This window comes from Oreochromis aureus, linkage group 5 (assembly GCF_013358895.1).
Source record: "Oreochromis aureus strain Israel breed Guangdong linkage group 5, ZZ_aureus, whole genome shotgun sequence".
Classification (NCBI taxonomy): domain Eukaryota; kingdom Metazoa; phylum Chordata; class Actinopteri; order Cichliformes; family Cichlidae; genus Oreochromis; species Oreochromis aureus.
The window spans coordinates 35,508,066-35,528,709 of record NC_052946.1 but is presented as its reverse complement, the minus strand read 5'-3'; the positions used below and the strand labels follow the sequence as shown (position 1 = coordinate 35,528,709).

The 20,644-nt window shown below is 39.7% G+C and overlaps 1 protein-coding gene across 1 annotated transcript; it reads right to left on the bottom strand.

Annotated features, from left to right (window-relative positions):
• Positions 1-11,663: 11,663 nt before the first annotated feature.
• Positions 11,664-20,331, bottom strand: LOC116320707 (cytochrome c oxidase subunit NDUFA4). Its single transcript, XM_031740375.2, has 4 exons — positions 20,148-20,331; positions 16,885-16,970; positions 14,487-14,550; positions 11,664-11,796 (listed from the first exon to the last, which is right to left on the bottom strand). The coding sequence occupies exons 1-4, from the start codon at positions 20,187-20,189 to the stop codon at positions 11,740-11,742; spliced, it is 249 nt and encodes an 82-aa protein (XP_031596235.1). The 5' UTR covers positions 20,190-20,331; the 3' UTR covers positions 11,664-11,739.
• Between the last annotated feature and the right edge of the window lie 313 nt (positions 20,332-20,644).

Here is a 20,644-nt window from a genome sequence, read left to right as displayed (position 1 = left end):
CCTGCACAGTTACCAGCCGTCAGCTACGTAGAAAAGGATCCTGGTGTAGAAAGTAATATTAAATAAATTCTAACAACAGCTTATCAAGCTTAAACATGCTGCTGTTGTTCAGCTGCTGGTTTCCTCTTTCTGGTGCAAAGTGGGCCAAAAACAAAGAAGCGAGGCGGACTCGCGACAGAAAAGCCGATCAGCTGATCGTTGATCAGTTTCACGATTGAAGTAGCAACAGGAGAGGGAGAGAGAGAGAAGAGGCAGTTGCTCCATATATCGGTTGTTAAGCTTAACGTGGGAACGCTTTACAAACATTCAGAGATGAACTTACACACTTGCTTTACTTCTCTCTGGGATAACTTCCTCGGAGATGAAATGCTGGTTTGGTAGCGAGGCTACAAATACACACAGCCGCTCTATCACGTGATGCATACTGCTCCTACGCCGTGTCGCAAGTTTTGTGAGGTGCTTTTTTGATATTTAATGGATCGGATTACATTTTTTATTTCTCTCCGATATCCGATCCAGGAATTTACGTCAGTATCGGACCGATAGTAATATCGGATCGGTCCGTCTCTACCACGCATGCCAAAGGAAATGAAGCTGCATAATCATTGACTTCCTTTAAATCACTTCTTAAAATGCATTTTTATAAGCTTTAGTTAATGTGATCTGTTTTTCTTTTTGACTTCTGCTGTGTCCACTTACAAATGACAGTCATATGATATAGTAACAACATAAAAAAACAACCTATACAGTTGTTAACCTATAGCCAATTATAATAATGGGTCATTCCATATTAGTTAGTACAACCTACTAAAGGTATGTCATTGAAGTGTTTTAGGCCAAACTGTGACTTTAGGACTATGGAATTTCAAAAGTGTAATTGAAATTCTGCACAAAATTGTGGGAGCTTGAATTTGCTTGACAATTTGACAGTACAGCCTACACTAGAATTTTTTGAAAAGCTGTTGAAATGTGTAGCACAGATCGCCATATATGACGTGTACCCTGTACCATAAAATGGTACTTTGAGACCATCTGATTTGAGTATTACAAAGACATTAACCTAGGAAATTGGTGGGGGGGAAAAAAAGAGTATGCTGCAAAAACATTGTAATTTAAAAAAAAAAAAAATACATCTAACAACTTCAGTTTCACTTTCATTTAAAGATTTGGTGTCTGGTAGTATCAAAACTTATGAAAGTGCTCTGTGTCAGTTTCCCAATATGAATATTTGAGTTATTTATATTTTTGTTTACAGGCAATAACAAAAGCCTCCATCTCAGTCGCTGGCCAGTGGCCACCCAGCTGGCCTCCTCATTGGCTTCACCTCAGCCATTGGCCTCCTGACTGACCAGTTTTTCTGTTTGTTTGGACTTGGACTCATTGTTCTGTTTTTTGATTCTGTTCTACATTCAATCTGTGGTCTGTCCCCACATTATCCTGTGTGTGTATATTTTGTCTCATGTTTCCCTTGCCCTTTGTCGCATTATCCCTCTAGGCTGCGTCGCTCTTGCCCTGTTCTCTGTGAGTTCCAGGTTCCCTTGTGTGAACCTAGTTCATAAGTTCCTACTTCCTGCCTTGTCCAGATTATTTTGTAATATGTATTTTGCATTTGGCTAAATTATTTATGCACTCGTGGTGCCCCCGAGAGGTTAAATGTACTGCAATATACAGTAAGCAAAAAACAATGGAAGCAAAAACACAACAGAAATAGGAAAAACCCCACAAAAGTTAAAGAACCTTCCGCTTCTTTTAAGCGTGTCTCAGTGCAATCCTTTGCATTTTTTTGATTTTTGTCACTTCCACAGCTGGTCCATCACGTTATTGTGTCCGTCGAAGCACTTTTTTCTACTTATTTTATACTTTTCTAATTTCGTTGTTTTATTCAGCATCTTTTGTGTATTTTGATTTGCTACTGCGTTCTTAAGTTGCAGTCTGTTTGACCTCTCAGGGCCGCCATAAAGTAACAGTCTTTTGCTGCAGAAATAATAAAACACCACGAGATAAAATGCATTTACTATAATTTTATTTCACTATCTTATTGTACATCAAAGCATCAAGATCAACGAAATCAGAGATGGTCAAGCTGTAAGCATTTGTTCAATTGACACTGAATGACCTTGATGACAATACAGTGAAAAATCTGAAAGGCTCCTGAGTGCACTGAATTGGTGCTCTATTAATTTAGAGTAAAACTGTGTTATTTATTTTTTCAGAAAACCGATACAAAGGATCAGTTGAGCTAGTCTAAAAAGCAAGGCAGAGAATTATTGTCTATGACTTCCTCTTCATGTAACGTCCGTTCGTGTGTCGGTGTAGGCAGTGAGTGCTCTCTAAGTGAACCAGTTACTTATTTTACACACACATTTTCTCCTTTTTACCTTGACCTTAAATAAACGAATATTTTCCCACACCTGCAGCAGGGAGCCAGTAATTGAAACCTGTTTTTGTTTGTTTTTGTTTTCACCCTTACCGCAGTGGAAGCGGTTCTCATTCCTAAAGCAAAGAGGGATTCAAGGAACCAGACTGCCAATGCAGCATAATTCTTTGTCCTGCTTTTCACACAGTGTGAGCTATTCTCATACACCACATTATAAAGTTGCTGCTGGCATATTCAGAGTTTCATATAAGGCGGATGTTACCTGTGCATTGTCGTATTTTTGGTGGGAGGTGCCATTTTCTGCTTTCTCTTTTCAGCTTTGTTCACAAGCAGCTCGACTGTGTTGTGGTTTTGTGATGTTATAAAGGTCAGCTCTGCACACTTCTCAATAACACATCATTGTAGGCGATGTTCTTATAACATAGGAAAGACTGGAATACAAAATCATGTGTATATATCACCAGCTGATGCGTGTGAATAAAATGCTTAAAGGTTTAACTGTATTGGTTCCTTTACATTAAAATAAAATCCTGTTTTTGTTGATTTTTACAGGGAAGGCTTTCTTTGCCTTTAGACAAAAGTATTTCAAAACATTGTGTCTCTATAAACACTTAGTTTATTTAATAATACTTGTTCTTACTGGCATTGTTTTGTGAAGTTGATAAATACAACTTCTTTCACCGAGACTTCTATTTACTGATGGTAGTCATATGAAAACTCTGATTAGAGCAATCAGAACATCTTATTGAGGTTTCAAGTGGTGTTTTTTGTTTGCATGTGGGTAGGGCTGGGCGATATGGCCTAAAATGCATACTGCAGTATAATTTGAAGCATGTGCAGTAATGATGTATATTGCGATAAAACACTTTCCTTCTGTATACCGTATTTTACGGTGGCTGGGAAGTGCAAATCACATTTACAACATCAACAACAAAATAACATTTCCGAAAACACTTTTACATTAAAAAAATAAAAAAATTGACAACAAAATAACATTTCCGAAAACACTTTAACAAGTCCGCAACAAATGAACGAGTCCGCAACAAATTAACAAGTGGCTCTTGACGGAAAGGGATTGTCTGAAATACCGGAAGTGACTCAACGATTAGGCTTACTTCATATTTGTAGTACAGAAAAGTGATTTGTAGATAAGATAAGATAACCTTTATTAGTCCCACACATGGGAAATTTGTTTTGTCACAGCAGGAAAAGAAACTCAGAATGAGCAGAGCTGCTGTAACAGGCTGCTGCACACGGGGGGCGCCGGAAGTTCACTAGTAGTCAGCTAAATGAGGGCTTTTCAGAGAAGTAGTGTTCAGTTAATGTTTGAAGAGATTTTACAAAAGAGTATGGGTGAGATAATGATGTTCACATTTTTAAATGTCACAGGGATTTTCTTAAGAAAATATCCAGGCCTTAAAACCGTCATGGTCCACACTCCAGCCCAGCGGGTGGCGGTAAAGCGCTTTTGAATTAGCGGCAGAAGAAGAAGCAGCAGCTAAACACGGGATGTCAACAAACGCCTAGAAACTAACTCCTCACAGCACTTTGTTACATTTATTACCCTGACAGTGCTTGCTGCACTACATAGATAAATGGAAAATGTTTTGCCCGTTTTGTGGCGTTAGCTTCAGCCTCTTCACTCCTTTTTGTGCATCCCGCGTTTAGCTGCTGCTGCTTCTTCTTCTTTCCACTCGATAAAAGTTGATAGGAGGGTTCCCGATGGTTAGGGACAAATGCAATCGCATGGCAGGATGCTGTAAACGGACCAAACTTCAGTCAGGAGAACAACTGAGATAATCCAGCCACAATACGAGGTTAGTCATTGATATACTGCAACAACATGGGAATAGAGCAGCTGTGAGAAAATTCAACAGTAATGAATCAATGGTACGGAAGTGGAGGAAGCACAGTTTTTGCCTTTCCTCATATTCCAAAACATGCTTTGTCTCTTCGCTATTACTGTCGGCTGGCATAATTTGGAGATGATATTTTTCTGCTTAACATCCAACTGCTTAAATCCAAACCAGGTGCATATGACCGACGTCGCACTGGTATGAGCACCTCCTCCTCCTCCCTATGCTTGCAGCCGCTGCAATGCTTTCGACCAAAACAGGTGCAACTTGATGACACCATCAACATGCGCTATCACGGTAGAGCGGTAATGTCAAAATCTCTACCTTTGGCCAAATTCATATCGTTTGTACCGTATACTGTTATATGTATACTGCCCACTCCTACATGTGGGTAGTACCTACCAAAAGTAAAATGGCAGAAGAGAGGACATCCTATGAGCCAACAACAGAGTCATGGGTGGCCAACAGTCCAACAAACCTGTTGCACCTTGGTGCGTATGAGAATGTCCATGCTGACCCTTGTCCAGCATCAGAACTGTACCATGCGGGATTGCAAGAATGTGGTGGGATTAAGTATATTTTCACATTTTAGGAGGACTGCTGGGTGGAGACCTGAAGTACTGAGATTTATTAGAGGTTGTTGAAGTGGCTCCTTTTTAGGTCCTAAATTGTCATCAGAGGCTGTTATGAGGACTTACTCTCAGACATGCCTGGGTTTGATCGTTGTTGTGCACACTGGGGAACAAAAACGGATGGTATTGCTATAATAATGATATTATTACATAACATTCATGCTGGTATGATTGCAGATGATATGATACTTGTTATAAAGTTGGATGCATTCGAATATTGGTAAAGATCTCTGCTATAAAATGGTCTGTCAGTAGTTAAATTTACTAAAAATCGGAATTACATAACCCATTGAGAACTCTTATGGACATGCCTGGCCTAACTATATATAAGAACAACATTTATTTAATTTTTAATCTCATTTATATCCATTTTCTATTCACTTTTTGGCCTTTTTATTTTTTATTTTTTTTAGAAACTAAAAAAAAAGTAGAAATGCAGCATTTAAACTGACAACCTGTTCCTTTATGAAAGGTCATGAGAGAGAGGAGTTAAAGACAAACATTGGTTTTCTCTTTGATTTTTACACCACTCCAGCTCTGGGAGAAAACATGAAAGGCCTCTCTATCTCTGCTAGATCAGTGGATCTGCCCAGGGCCTCGCAACAACTGCCACATTACCCTCCACCACCACCACCACTGATGCCTCCTGTTTTGCGGCATGTCCTATTTACTTATTTATTTGTCCCTTCTCCACCCACAACTTACTTCTTATCTCAGCCATTAAAATTAATCCTCATCTAAAAATATCTGCTCAGAGACGATGTAATCGAGGAGGAGATGGTCTTCATAAGTCTCTCTCATTCTGCCTCTCTTTTGCTGACGAGAGCTCTCACATCAACTTATGTGGTGGAAAAGCAGCACTACCTGTGTTTGTGAAGCAGAGATCTTAATCACACACTGCCATAGTTCATTGCCTTCTGAAGTCTGATTGGGGCTGCATGTCTGCATTCATGTTTGCAGTTATGGAAAAGGATTGCCAGGGTTTGTTGACACTGAGTTTTGAAGCCGTATGAATATACTAATTCAGCTCTATAGTCCTCCTTAAATAGCAGTGTTGCCTTGACTTCCGTTCAGTTTGGAAAATAGCTAAAAAGCAGTCAAGGAAAGCGTATTATTAGACTATGAGAGCTTAAAAATGATGTTTGTGAAGGAACAGGGTGCAGGTGATGTTTTTGAAAAGTCATATTTGAAGTAAATAAGGAGGGAGTGAATGGCATCAGAATAGATTATAAAAGGAAGCTTTTACTCCTAATTAGTAAGTTGTTTCATAGTGAGCTGCTCTCGCCTCTGTGTGTTAGTTTTATATTAGCACAAAGAGGCAGTGCAATCACGGCGACCTGTGAAGCTGTTCAGGTTGGATAATAACTGTCCCCCCTGTGTGTGTCTGTGTGTGTGACCTTGCGATTATGCCCCAGTGTGATACTTTGGCCCAGCTGATTACCTGTCAGCAGGTTTTGTGCATCTGACACACACACACACACACACACACACACACACACACACACACACACACACACACAAAATACCCAGCAACAGACAATACCCACAGGGCAGGTCACCACATTGTTGGAGAAAGCATATTACTGTTTAAAAGCTGCACACACACAGACACACTCACATAAATGGACCCATGCAGGGTCTGGAACATAGATTGTCTATTAAGCAGTGTATTAGAAGAACCCAGGGGTCTGTCATTGAGACAGGTTGTGTGCCATTAGAGCGGGATTTTATGTTGTCAGGTGGCCAGTGATACTGAGCGAGGGCACGCGCACATGTAAACTCACACAGACACAAAACATTCATCATTCAATGAACTCTCCGAGAGAGTAGAATTGTGCCAGCAGGAGACATATTTGTAGAAACGACTGCTTCTGAGTGTCCTTTTCCTGCTCCATACCTTGGAAAAAAAAAAAAAATGTTGTTTTGGTCTTTTACAGACACGCAGTGATCAAACGGTTGAATGATTTGTGTCTTTGGACGGCATCTTTCTGGGACAGAAACTTGGTTTAAGAGAGCTCAGTGACCCACACAAACATTCGTCTCTCATGATTGATTTCTATTTCTGTCCTCTTTATCTGCAACTTCATTTCTCAGCATGTGTCCATGTGTGGCTTACTTATCCAATCAGCCGCAGATTTGTGAAGTGATGAGCCTAATATTATTTTTTGTCTGGAAGTTTTTTTGTTTGTTTGTTTGTTTGTTTGTTTTTATAGAATATGAAAAAGTTCAATAGAAAAGTCAGCTACAAATATTAGAAGCTTATAGTCTATGTAACAATATTACACACCTTTTAATTACCGCCAATAGCGTGAGTGGAATTCTGTGTTAAAATCTTCCTATATGTGAATGCTGTTCTTAAAATTTTCTGCTTAATAACTAAATAACCAACCCTGGACCTTATGCTTTTTGTAGCAATCCCTGAAATTGAATTAAAGCTGGGTGAAAATATGATTATGTTTCTTTTTAATTCTGATTGGTATTTTTAAGATATAGACATTTAAATGTAATGTACATCTTCAAATGGACATGGAAAAATTGCCCAATCCCATGTTTGTCAGTACATAAACCATGTTTATAAAAGATAGATGTATCTGCCATGACATCACCCACTGGTTTATGAACTGAAGACTCGATTTTGCTTTTCTTTATCACCTGTTTTAGAGTTAAAATAGAAAGGCAACTTCCTGTGACTAGGGATGGGTATCGTTTAGGTTTTATCCGATACCAGTACCAAACCGGTACTTTTGAAATGGTGCCGGTGCTTAAACTATGATCGAACCGGTGCTTAAAGAATGGAGAACACAAAATTGGTCCAAAAACCTCTTATGTTCAGCTGGTTATTTGTAAAAAAATAACAATGTTAGCCTTTTCTGCAGCTATAGGGCATATATGGTCTCACTCTTGGCTGGAAGCAGTGCTTAATCAATGGAAAAAACACAAACTTTGTCCAAAAACCTCTCATGTTTAGCTGTTTTCCACTTTTTCTTTGGTCATTTTAGCCTTTTTGGCCAGGGTGAAGGGAGCATCTGCCATCTAACAAGAAGACAGCCGCATGTAACTACGACGGTGTTTGCTAGTTCACCTTACATGCATTAATTTAATAACGTGGTTAGCCTACTCAACGTAAATTACACACGGACAACATTAAGCTACTGACCCAGAGAAGAACGGCTGCTGCTGCCATCATCATCTGTCATCATTCTGCTACACTGGCAGGGCTAGGGGCCAGGACTCTACTCTTCGGGTTCTTGGGGGATGTTGCTAACTCCGGGTCCAATAACAGGCAACCGACCCGCAGTAGATGTGCACGGTGTGAGGTCTCGCAGCAAGCTATCAAATACGGTGCATTTCTCGGCTTTTAACAAAATGCTATACGTCTCCAGGTGTTTCATCAGATTTGAGGAGTTACCTCCTTTGCACAGTATCACCTTAAAGCACTGCAGGCTGCTGAGTTTGCATCTTTTCCTGTGAAGTACAGCCAGACTTTGACTGCTTCGCCTTGGGCATTTTTAATCTGTAGCTCTGCTCTAAAAGAACGTACGTACCTGGGCCCGCCTACTACGCTTGCAAAGGTAAAAGTATTGGCTAGAATCCAAAGTGTATGACATCTCAGGAAAAAAAAGCACCGAAATGTGCGCTGCTTTTCAGTCTGGTTACTACTGTTTATGTCAGAACCGGTGCCATTACCGGTACCCATCCCTACCTGTGACTAGGAAAAATTGGTGGCTGTTCAGTAATTGCATTGATATTTTTTTTTTTCGCTGTTGCCGTCAATCACAAATAGATGGGGTAACCAACTGGTCACCGGGTCGGCAACCTGTCTCCAGACAATTATGGTCTGACTCAGACTGACTTTTGCAAGCAATTGCCATTAGGGCTGGGCCATATTATATCGTTCACGGTAATACCGGTACAATGTTAGGCAACGATAAGAAAATGAAATATCGCGATAGAATATGGGTAAAACGCGCATGCGCAGTGCCTTTGTTTTCATACGCACATGGCCGAAAAAGCACGGTGGCAACGGAGAATGAGAAGGGGGAAAGCGGATTGTTGAGTGAAACGGATGAACCAGAATTGGTTTGTAAAAATAGTGCAACTTCAGTGATGTGGAAGTGGTTTGGTGTTTGTCTGTCAGATACACAACAAAGCACTTTTTTTTTTTTTTTTTGTAGAACATGCAAGCGGCCGTTGTTATTGCTGTATTTGTCAGACCAAGGTGCTCGTAAATCTGGGAGTAATCTGGGTCCTAAACTCTGCCTGCTTCAGATCCCAAAGTCAAACAAACACTGCGGCATCACTGAGAGTTAAAAACTGTCTAAATTCTTTCATCTTTAATAAAACGATCAGCGTTGCTGCTTTACCAGGTGTAACAATTAACTTTAACATCCAGGCATCCATGAAAACAGAATTTATTACATTTAACGGAGTTAGAGGTTAGCAGGAAGTTAGCAAGAGTTAGCTCGCTAGTTTCACTAGTTACCTAAGCATGATATAGCATGTTCTGACGGAGAGATTTCTGAAAAAATTCAAACGTACAGCTCTGCTATCGCTTCCAACATAAGTGAAGACAGAAAACTAAACAGCAGTGGCGTTTGTAGGGTTACTGAAATTGGGCTAGCTGGTATATAATGATGTGCTACGTGATCGCTAGGACACAGCTATGCTAGCATAACATAAACAGTGAAGCTGCAGGATGAATGCTAACACTTTTCCACTCGATAAAAGTTAACGTGAAGGTTCCTGATGGTTAGAGACAAATGCAATCGCATGGCAGGATGCTGTAAATGGACCAAACTTAAGTCAGGAGAACAACTGAGATAATCCATCCACGATACGAGGTTAATCATTAATATACTGCAACAACACGGGAATAGAGCAGCTGTGATAGAATACAGCATTAATGAATCAATGGTACGGAAGTGGAGGAAGCAAGAAGAATGAGTTGAATCAAGTTTGATTTATCTGACTGCTTTGTTTCGCTTAATGTGCCTTATAATCCCGTGCACCTTATGGTCCGAAAAATATGTATTTGACTTTTTTATTTGGCACACTGCAGTTTAATGTTGCAAAGCACTTCTTTTTAACTTCAGTGGATATTATACATGGTTATGCTCAGGATATGTCAGCCCATTTCTACTGGAAATGCCTTTTGGTTAAACTTTCAGCAAGGAATTTGCATTTGCACTGTTAAATTTTTATATAGCTTTAATGCACATAAACATAAACAGCTGCTTGTTTAAGTGAAAATAAATGGATGGGGGGTTTTTTTGCGCTAGTAAAATTGTGGAGTTGTATTTTGTATTTTGTCTCGCATCAATTATATCGTCAGTTATATCGTTATCGCAAATTTTCAAATATATATCGTGATAAATATTTTTGGCCATATCGCCCTGCTCTAATTGCCATCTAATTTATAAATGCAAATGGATTGCTAACACGTTGCAGTCATTTTTGGTTGATCTGCAACTCCTGTGCAGCATGTCTCTTTGCAGCTGGATCTATTCTGGTTATATTGGGAATATAATTTTATATAAAGTTATGTTCTATAAAAGCAAGTTGCAGAGCACTTATGTCATTTTGCAGTTAAATTGCCATCCTGCAGTAACCATGTCACTACTTATGGAGGAATTTTTTGAACAACAGTGAGGTTCTGGCTCGTCTCTGCATATGTTAATAGTTTCTGTTTAATATGATTTTGTGTGTGTGTGTGTGTGTGTGTGTGTGTGTGTGTGTGTGTGTGTGTGTGTGTGTGTGGCGATGGAAACAGATCTGCAACAGAACAGATGACTGATTTCTTACAATTAATTTACAAATTGAACCAATTCAGTTGCAAACTGATTGCCAATTGATAGCAGACTGATTCCATCTTATTGTCTTATGGTGATGGGGTCAGGTGACTGCTATAAAATCAACATCGAGAAGAGTCTCCTCCTGCTGGCCACTAGAAAGAATGCAGGTTTAGGGCACTTGTGTCCACTCTTTCTTTTTTTTCCATCTACTTTTGGCATCCATTGTTTCTCATCTATGAATCCCTGGTGCATAATTAAGTGTATCTTAAATTGCTCATCAGTTTTTTATTATTATTATAAATAATTGTTGTTGCCATCATAAGGTCTTTGTTTGACAGAAGCTCCCTATTGATGTGATTCGTGTGTGTGTGTGTTTTAAGTAGTAGGAAGTTGCTGATCCTGTGTTTTTTGGTGTGTTATTCCATTTCATGATGTGAAATAAATCTGCATAAACACAATAAGCATGATGCAAAGCACTTGGTAAAAAAGAAGATAACTGGCGACAGCTTGGCATTATGTAACTTTATTTTATCTCACATCATTAAGTTAGTGTGTTAGAAAGGTTAGAAGGCATGAAACACACTCTTGCTTAATTGTTTATGTCTCAAGCATGTTTATGTTGTAAAGCAGAGTAGGGTGAAAAGTCTGCACATATCAACATTGTAAATTTTGATATGTGCAGCTTTAAGAAAATAGGCTGGATCACTTCCAGCCTCAGAGATGATTTTCAGAGTAAGACCCTGACCTTTGACCTCCTGGTTAAAGTGCTCATACAAGAAAGAAAAATGATAAAGCTATCACAGATTGATTCGTGCTTATTATTTAAGCCGTTTAAGAAAAAAAAACCTTAATGTTTATATTTAAAGTCCACTGAAAGATTTTTTTGAATGCTGTGTATGTCAGTTGGATAAACCAACACATTTTATGACAACACTAAAAATCCAGTCATCTGTCTCATGTGATCTTTATTTATTTTTGTTCACAGTGTATATTAGAGAGCATCAGAAAGAAGTTTCACATCAGTGAGATAACAGCAGGAGGTCCTGCTAAACTTGGTGCCCCTGGAGTTGCCTGGAGGACCTTTAGAAGTCAGGTCCCTCTTTCTTCAGGTTCTTGTAGTCTGTGTTGATGGCCACAAACTGCGGAAGGAAGGAGGAATACATTTAAATCTGTTTTGCTTAAATTAAATTCATCAGTGTCGTCTTTAGGATAGCATTTTACAAAAAAAGTGGGGAATATAAAAACCAAAAAAGCCTAGAACTTTTTGCCCTCTAGTATTAAAAAAACACTACCATGTACTGTGGCCTCTGTCTAATTTTTTTTTTAATATATATATTTTCATCCCACTGATGCTTTTAGGACAACAGTTTGCTGTAGGGGTTGGCAGATTATTGCCCTGGACAAATCATTTTGCTTTAAGTTTTTAAGCTGAGTTCCACATAAAATAAATCAACTTAAAGGGATGGTTCTTTGAGAGGTGGGTATATCACAGCCAATCTGTGCTCTTGAGAAACATGTCTCTCCATTCCACTGTCCAATCAGTGTGCTGTGTAACCAATGAACACTGCAGGTTACTTCACAGATAAGCTCTGTGAAGCAGTTCTGGTGAGTGATCAGAACGGTGTTTCAAGGGAAAGGTAGCAGATATGTTTGTTTTGTTTTGATTTTTTTTAAATTAAGTGTGTGAAAGTCCCTTGACTTTCGTTCATGGGCTACATGCACCCCAACCGCTGTATAAGAGCATATACAAGTATGAAGAAGTGAAAGTGTGTTCTGAAAGTGTTCACATTTTATCAACATCCACTTAGAAAACAGATATAAGACACATTTTTCCACTTTCAGTCGCTGCATATTCCTGTAAACAAAAAAACGCTGTCATTGTTGTTTGGATTTTTCTTCTACTTTCGACTGCTTCCTTTAGGGTTTGCTACAGTGAAGCATCTGCATCTGTCATGCCAACCCTCTGCTCTTCATTACATCCATGAATCTTCAATCTTCTCTGTGGTCTTTCTTTTTCTCCTGACTCGAAGCTCCGTCTTCAATATCCTTTGTCTAATATACCCACCATCACCTCTCTGCATGTTCAAACCATCTCAGCCTTGCCTCTCTCATTTTTGTCTCCAAACCACTCATCCTGAGCTGTCCCTCTGATGTGCCCACGTCTAATCTTGTCAAACCTCCCATCTCCAGTTTGGTCTCCTGTCTCTTTGTTAGTTCCTCCATCTCCATTGCCAAACCTTCTCTTTCACTTCTTCTGTCCTTCTGTACCAAATCCCACCCTTATGCTCTTCTCCACCCACTCCACCCCGTCTGCACTCTCTTCTTCACCTCTTTTGTCCTCTGTCCCTTGCTTTGGATGGTTAACCACAGGTATTTAAACTCATCCACCTTCACTACCTCTGCTCCTTGCATTTTCAGTGTTACACCTGTTTCCTTCTCATTTTCACACGAATTCTATCTTGCATCTTCTGACTTTAATTCCTCTTGTTTCCAGAGCATACCTCCACGTCTCCAGACTCTCTTCCAGCTGCTCCCTACCCTCACTACAGATCACAAGGTCATCTGTAAACATCATAGTTCATGGGAACTCCGACCTAATCTCATCTGTCAACCTGTCCATCATCACTGCAAACAAAAATGAGCTAAGAGCTAGTACCTGATGTAATCCCACCCCCTAATTCCTGATGTGAAGCCATCTGTCACTCCTACCACATATCCCAGCACTGTCTTTCTTTCCTCATACACATCCTGCACAGCCTTTTTGTCTCTGCACGATCTGGCAAACGTGGCTAATGTAGTATAAGAAGACTATAAAATGGACTGTGCAGCGAGACCTTTTCCTCAGATAAAATAAACAGTTCTGGCATTAATCCATTCTTACACCCTAGTACAAAAATAAAAAGTTTGCAGTTTTCACTGTAAATACCATTAAAATTTTGTGTTGTTCTGAAATTTGACACCATGCACTGCAAATTGATTTAAATTTCAAATTTCAGTTATCAGTCTCTGGATTATTAACTGCTACTGGCATTGGCCCTGATAAAACTAATCGGTCGACCCTTAGTTTGCATATGTCATGGATAATAAATGCTGTGCGAGTGCATGTGTGTGTCCTGCACGCCTCGCAGACCTCCAGCCGTGAAATCACTGGCAGTGATTATTTTCTCCACATGTATTTTTCTTGATTGGTCTGCCACTAAAACCCTCACCTCCCCCCTAGTCCCTTCCCTCCTTCTCACTTCACCCTCCTCATTATGATCATTGTTTGGACTTCAGTAGAATTTCGATGCGAGACCTTTGCCTTCCTATCGAGAATTAAACATGCCATGTCCTGACCTTTTGTCTGCAGGGACTTTCATTCCACTAGCATGCAACGCAGCCTTCAAGCCCCAAGAAAACACTCTTTCTCTGAAAAATATCATCCAAATGTTCTTTAGTGGGTCCTGTCAAGTGGCTGTTTTTCTGCTTTATTTTGGGTCAGTTTTGTTTATATTTTCATTAGTTTGTCTGGAGCTCTGGCCTTGTTCAAGAGGTAAGGCAAATTAATAACAAACCACTAAAAGCTCCCGGTTCCATCTGCTTTAATTTGTTTTTGAGAGACACTTTGTTTTTCTTTGTTTGAGCAGACGTGAAGAAAGCCAGGAAGCAGCGTCATGTATTTGACATTTTGCCAGAACTGGTTTGTCAGAATCAATTTTGGTCATTTTTAAGCTGATGATAAATGTGAGATTTTCAGTGAATGAGTGAAACAATGCCATTCTTGTCTAGATTACTTTTCTGGCATGATTGGTGTAAATGTGGTCTTGGTGTGTGATGGGATTATAGTCACCTTGTATTGGTAGGTTGGGTCGAGCTTGCTCCAGGGCTCCGGGTTGTTGTTTTTATCCCAGAGGCTGCACATGTGCAGAGATTCATGGCATGCAGGATAAAGAGGAGGAGGACAAAGGAGAACAAAGACAGAACATAAGCATAAGGTAAGGCAGGTGCAGAGAAAAAGACTTAAACAAGGGTAACGGACCACGATGCAACAAATAACAAGGGAAAGAAAGACAGAGCAACAGAAGGACGGAGACAAAAGGAGATAAATATGTGGATGCCGAATGGAGACAGAAGTTGGGGGGAGAAGAGAGAGCGATTATGAGATAAGGTGAACTCATCCCAGTGACTTGGCAGTTCTCCTCTGTTCATTAACCAAAGTCTGGATTTCACAGCACTCCTCTGTGACTGTCCATCCCTCCTCCTCCTCCCCTCCGGCAACACGTCACACCGCCAAAGCACAAACAAAGAGACAGAGAGACCGATGGCAGAGAAAGCATATCTCCCCTCCTCGCTTTCCATTACCACCAACACTAGTGTCTGCAGCTGGTGATGAGGTCAGGCTTTATGGCTGACCCTCAGAACAAGTGGGTTTGTGTAGCTCAAAGTAGGACACGAGCAGTGCACATTTACTGTATGTGAGCGGTCACCGAGTTCAGTGCAGTTAGTGCAGTTCTAAAATGTGACAGTTTAATGCAGCTACCTGATTAAATTGTCTTATTCTTAGTGTTTATGCTTTGTTTTGATACTCGTATTGAATTCACTGCATACTTACAGTTCTGTGGCAGTGTTTTCAGCACCACTGGGCAAAATATCCTTTTGGTTTTTAAAGTTGGAAATAAACACAAGCCATCAAGCAAATAGGCATTAACCATACAAAGTCAGTGCTTAAGAACTTGCTTTTTGGCAAATGCTCTTTTGTATTCAGCTGAGACAGTTTGTAGTCTTGATTAAGGTAATTTCAGACAATTTTGTTCAATCACTTCAAGTTCTAAGATACTTTAAACTTGCATGGGTAGCATGTTTGAACATGTGTGGGTGGATTTTAATGATGCTGAGGTGAGGAGAACTTCTGTTTTGTTTAATAGGCCATGTTGTGAACTCTGCTTTGGATTATTGTCCTATAGAAGCCTTTACTTAGGCTTAAGTGATTTAAGTCCTTTTATCTTGAAAATTTAATTGTCTAAGGCTCATGTTAGAAGGAACTGGGCAGTTAGAGTTGAATTTGGGTCTTTTGTGGCTGTGACTAAGTGAAAGAATAATAACTCTGGTCTTTGAACTTTGTTAATTTAGAGGCTGCATGAGGAGGGGGTCTTTAGGTCTGTTGGCTTACAGGTTTCATAGTTGTTAAAACCAAAGTAATCCCAAGTTTGACCAGCTCTCCAATGCTTGCAAAACTGATGATGACTAGTTGGAAAAGTCAAAACTCCAACAACACTGGTCGTATGTAGAACAACTGTTTTACCTGACCAACAGATGGCTTGTGTCCTTCATCAGGCTTGAAGATGACTCTGATCCTGATATTTTAATCCACTATTCCTTCCAGCTGTGGAGTGTTTCCTCTGTGACAAAAATTATTGGTTTTATTTGTCTGCCCTTCAGACACTGATTTTTGTAATGATCATGTGGGATTTATTAGATTTTGGATTGTGAAAATTAAAAGCATGAAGACATTGTCGATCGTAGTTTGGCTTCAACCAACAGGTAGCTGAGAGGTAGATTTCAGCTACCGAATCGATTGTCATGAAATTTGGAGAAGCATGGGCAAAGATGGTACCTGCTAAATGTTGTTTCTGAACTTTTATCCCTTTATTTCAAATTGTGATATGGAACATTGGCTTTGGTAGAAGATGGACTCTGAGTGTCTGACTAGTAATTTGACAGTAATTTGGACCTAATTTTCAGATCCTTGGTGGTTAAGAACCTCTTTGTTGTTATTGCCACAATTTTTACCAATTCATTAATACTTAGTTGACTGAATTATTATCGACCATTTTAGGGGTCTTACCAAATCCATAATGACTTTAAGAGAGTTTAGCAACAGAAAGTAATAGCGAATTAACATTTAAAGAGAAGCAGGGGTTAAATTTAGTTCTTTTTACTTCAGAAATTAACGCATCTGTACAGGTGACATTGGGGTTCAGAGGTGATAGCATTTTATGTATTCCATCCACTCGCTGACTCCAAATCTTTCCGATTTTATGATTTTAAAATAGAGTATGTCATGTCAGCAGAGACCCAGATCAAAACTGGGACCAGCTATTAAAACCAAACCGTCCAGGCAGTTGTTATAAATGATCAAATTGATATCAAGCTTTAATCAGCCAACATTTCAAAACCTGTAAACTCACACTAGCAACAGCAAAGTGGAAGAATCCTACGGCGTGCAGACAAAAAATATGAAAACTTACGTGACATGCGGCCCTCTTGCCAGACGGATCAGGTAGAGGGCGGCCCCTGTGATGCCCAGAGTCATGAAGAAAAATTGAGGGATTAACTGAGGAAAGGACAGTAGAGGAGAGAAGGGATGCATTAGTCCCAGAGCACAGAGACAGAAGGTGGTAAACAAACACATTCCATCAAGTGGTTGGCTGTGATATGTACCATGAACATAGCCTGTGTGAAATACACACACATATACTGGTAGTTGTTATTCCTGTTTTTCCTCTCCCTGCCCTCCTCCATATGCATGAGAACCAGGCCATGTGTGAGGCAGCTCACTGTCAGCCTGGGTTGAACGGGCAAGGACGCAGTGGAAGAGGGAGCTGCCGCGTCTGTGTGTGCCAGCCTCTCCTATAACGCTATACCTGTCACAGTGAGTGACGGCAACACACACACACTGAGGCAGAGGCACACCTAACGCATACACTCACACAAATGTGCACAAAATGAGCTTACACACCCAGTGGGTGCTCTCAGACGCACAGTCATGAATGTGTTTATGCAGACACATTTATCTGATATCCTGAGAGGTGATGATGCTGGGATTTAAAAATTTAAAAAGTACATTAAGGGGAAGGGGGGAAATGTGATGTGTCATCTTAAACACCCAAAGCTTAGGCGTGACAATCCTTTCACCATGGCGCATCTATTTATCAACACTACATAGGCATAAATTTCCTGTCTATTTTACTGTGTGATACTGTGTATACAAGATGGAGAGGGAGAGTCACACCACTGGCGAACAGCTGTTCGCAGCCCACACAGATCTAGTCAAGCTGTAGAGAGATGACAGTTTGATCAGGTTGAACTGAAGGATGTCTCTGCTCAGCTGTATCTCGACATCTGTCTTCTGTCTGATTGCGTTGCCACTTGCCTTGTTGTTGATTAGGAGAAAGTCTGGTGATAAAGCTTTGATATTTTCTACCTTAAAGCAGACTGTATATGATAGATAGACTTGGGAAGTTATTGCAGAAGTGCCTTTAAAAGGGCTTTAGTTAGCAGGATTTGACAGTTCTGGTTTCAAAATGAAGTGCAGTTGTATAAAAGTCTGAGAAAACGAATCCACTGCTGACTCGATTTGTGATCTCAGTAAAGACTTTCATGGTTTCAGGTGCTAGTTTTACGTTTTAAATCCAAATATCAGTAGAATTGATACCAAAGCCGGCATTAGTATCATATTGATACTTTCTTCTATCCTGCAAGTACAGTATGTATCTCACTGAACTGTAAAAAATAATTTTGAAATGAAAAACTATACCTATGCACTATGAAAAATGTCACAAAAAATATATTTTGTGTTGACTGTCACGCCTATTTTGTTTACAGCCTATAGCACATTTAAAAAACAGAAGACAGCCACATTAAAATTCCAGGTCTCCAAAAAAAAAAAGTTTTAAAATACATGAAAAGCTGAAAGATGTGTTTTGTTGTATCAACTAATTATTGCGGAAAGCAAAAATCACAGTGATTTAGTGGTCATTAAAGTGTGTTCAGCATTTGCAAATTGATGATGATTCATCTCATAAATCATGACACACTGCTCTCCCCTACATAAGCTGCCTTTATAGGTTAAAAGTATTGGTGTCATTAAAAATCAGGAGTGACATCACCGTGGCTACGCTCTCGTTTTCATTCAGAGCATTTTATAGACTTTTGGTTCTCATACCCACGTGTCAAAATGAAGTTTGAATAGTTTTGCAGCCAACAGTCAGTTAATACAAATGGTAATCTGCAGATTATTTTCCTGATTGTGTTATTAATATTTTTGTCTTAATTAATGTTAAATATCACCCAGAATCCAAGGTGCCAATTAACCAAATATAATAAATAAGAAATAAATTATGCACTAACATGAAACTAGTCGTCTGCATGCATTATCAATTAAGATTAAATGATTTCTCACCTTTCTTTATAATCCTTGTCAACACGTTGTCAAATGTGCTTCATCATAATTTTCTCCATATTTCTTGTTTGATCATCAATAGCCTGAAACCTAAAGATGCTGATTTGCATTTGTAAGCTAACGAGCTGAAACCAGTAAGTATTTCCAGTTTTTTGGGGGGGGGTTTGTTTGTTTTTTTTAATCACGACTGAGCGTCGGTAGGATTGTAGTCAGTTTTCATATACTCATCAACTAAAACAGACTTTTTTTCCTTGTGTATCTAGCACATGTTGTCTTACTCGTGTACTGCACAGTGTGCCCACGCTGCATGTTTTTTGTTTGCTTTTTCTCCAAGTAAGATCTCGATGAACTTGGCGTAACCTTGAAAAAAGGTTCACGTTGTGCGCTGCACACACACTGTATCTTACTGCAGATGCCTCACTTAGATCATCACTGAAGCGGCAGCACATATAAACACAAACAAAGCAGGTCAGCTTTGATCGCTGACACTCAAACAAACACCAAGAAAATAATGAAGACTGTCGTGTGCCGGGAGCTGTCCAATCCCCGGTGCTGATCTCTTCATGTCGAGCCACGCAGCAGAGGGTTTCACCTTTCACCATCAGCCTGACCGATATAGGAAATGTTTTATGCTCGCTGGGGTTCGATACTGACGCTGCCCTTATTACTTTTCTGGTGCACTGCCAAGCCAACAACGTCAATCCTCAAATTTGGGTCAGCCCAGCACAGCTTTGAAGCAGAAAAAAAGACAGCTTCTGTGTCTTTCTTCTGCTTTCATTTTATTATGTTGGTAAAGCAAATTAAGATGCCAGAGTAATTATACACTGACAGTACTTGTTTCAAACAAGTTGATCAGGAAAGGAGTTATAATTGTCGTAACAAAAGAATCCAGACTTTAAGGTCCACTTATTAGTTTTCTGAAGCTTTCTGTAATCACTGAGCTGTCATCGTGAAATTGAAAGGGACTCGGTTACTAATGAATACCATTAGTATTTCTTGTGGACAGTATTTTACTGCATTTTTAAGACATAAGTTGTAGTTGCAAATTAGTATTCTAGTGCCACGCTTTAAGCTGCAAAGTAACATATTGCTCTCAGCAGCGTCGAGCCAGTGTTGTACATTTTTCATGCCATTTATACGGTTGACTTCAAATGTATCTTCTTCTATCATTCTTCACTGTCATGTTTTCAGTTTTGTGTCTCTTTTTCGGTGACTTGCAGTTTAGAAGTGCAACTGTTAGCAAACACCAGTCTAAAATTACAGTCAGCTGTTTAGGCCTTGCTTATAAATCTCTGACTATATAAAAGACAAATGAATGACGGAACCTACCCCTGGATGTTTCTTCGCATGTTGAAACATGGTTTTAATCATCTTTATAAGTCTTCCACAAACAAATCCACCCAAAAAAAGAAAAACTGACAGTTAAAGGCTGATGAAGATATCCATATAAGAGACTCTCTATCTCTGCAGATTATTACAAAGAGGTGCTTGCTAGCTTAAGTACAGTATGTTGGCCAGTGTGGCGAAACCTGTTGCCAGTCTATCCCGTCTCTCCACCCCCCCTCCCTCGTGTTGGATAAATGAGAGGGTCAGAGGCGAGAGGGAGGAGGGGAGCAGAGCGGGAGAGACAGTCCTAATCCACATAATGACATCTGTTGAGGACACTGTATGTTTCCACTGAGGCTCACTGAGTACTCTGTGTCCTAAAGTGTTTTGTTGTACAACAACAAATCTGCAGATTCTGAACACTTTTTTTTTTTTTTTTTGATGCAACAGATATAGACATTTACCCAGACATTTCCTCCTGAAGGTGCAGCAGTAGTGCT

Bases quoted from the DNA above. Each gene is read 5' to 3' on its own strand.
- LOC116320707 (XM_031740375.2), bottom strand. From the start codon at position 20,189: ATGATTAAAACCATGTTTCAACATGCGAAGAAACATCCAGGG. The intron at 16,971-20,147 runs GTAGGTTCCGTC...TCCTTTCCTCAG, and splicing joins ATGCGAAGAAACATCCAGGG to TTAATCCCTCAATTTTTCTT. The intron at 14,551-16,884 runs GTAAGTTTTCAT...GCACATGTGCAG, and splicing joins GCAAGAGGGCCGCATGTCAC to CCTCTGGGATAAAAACAACA.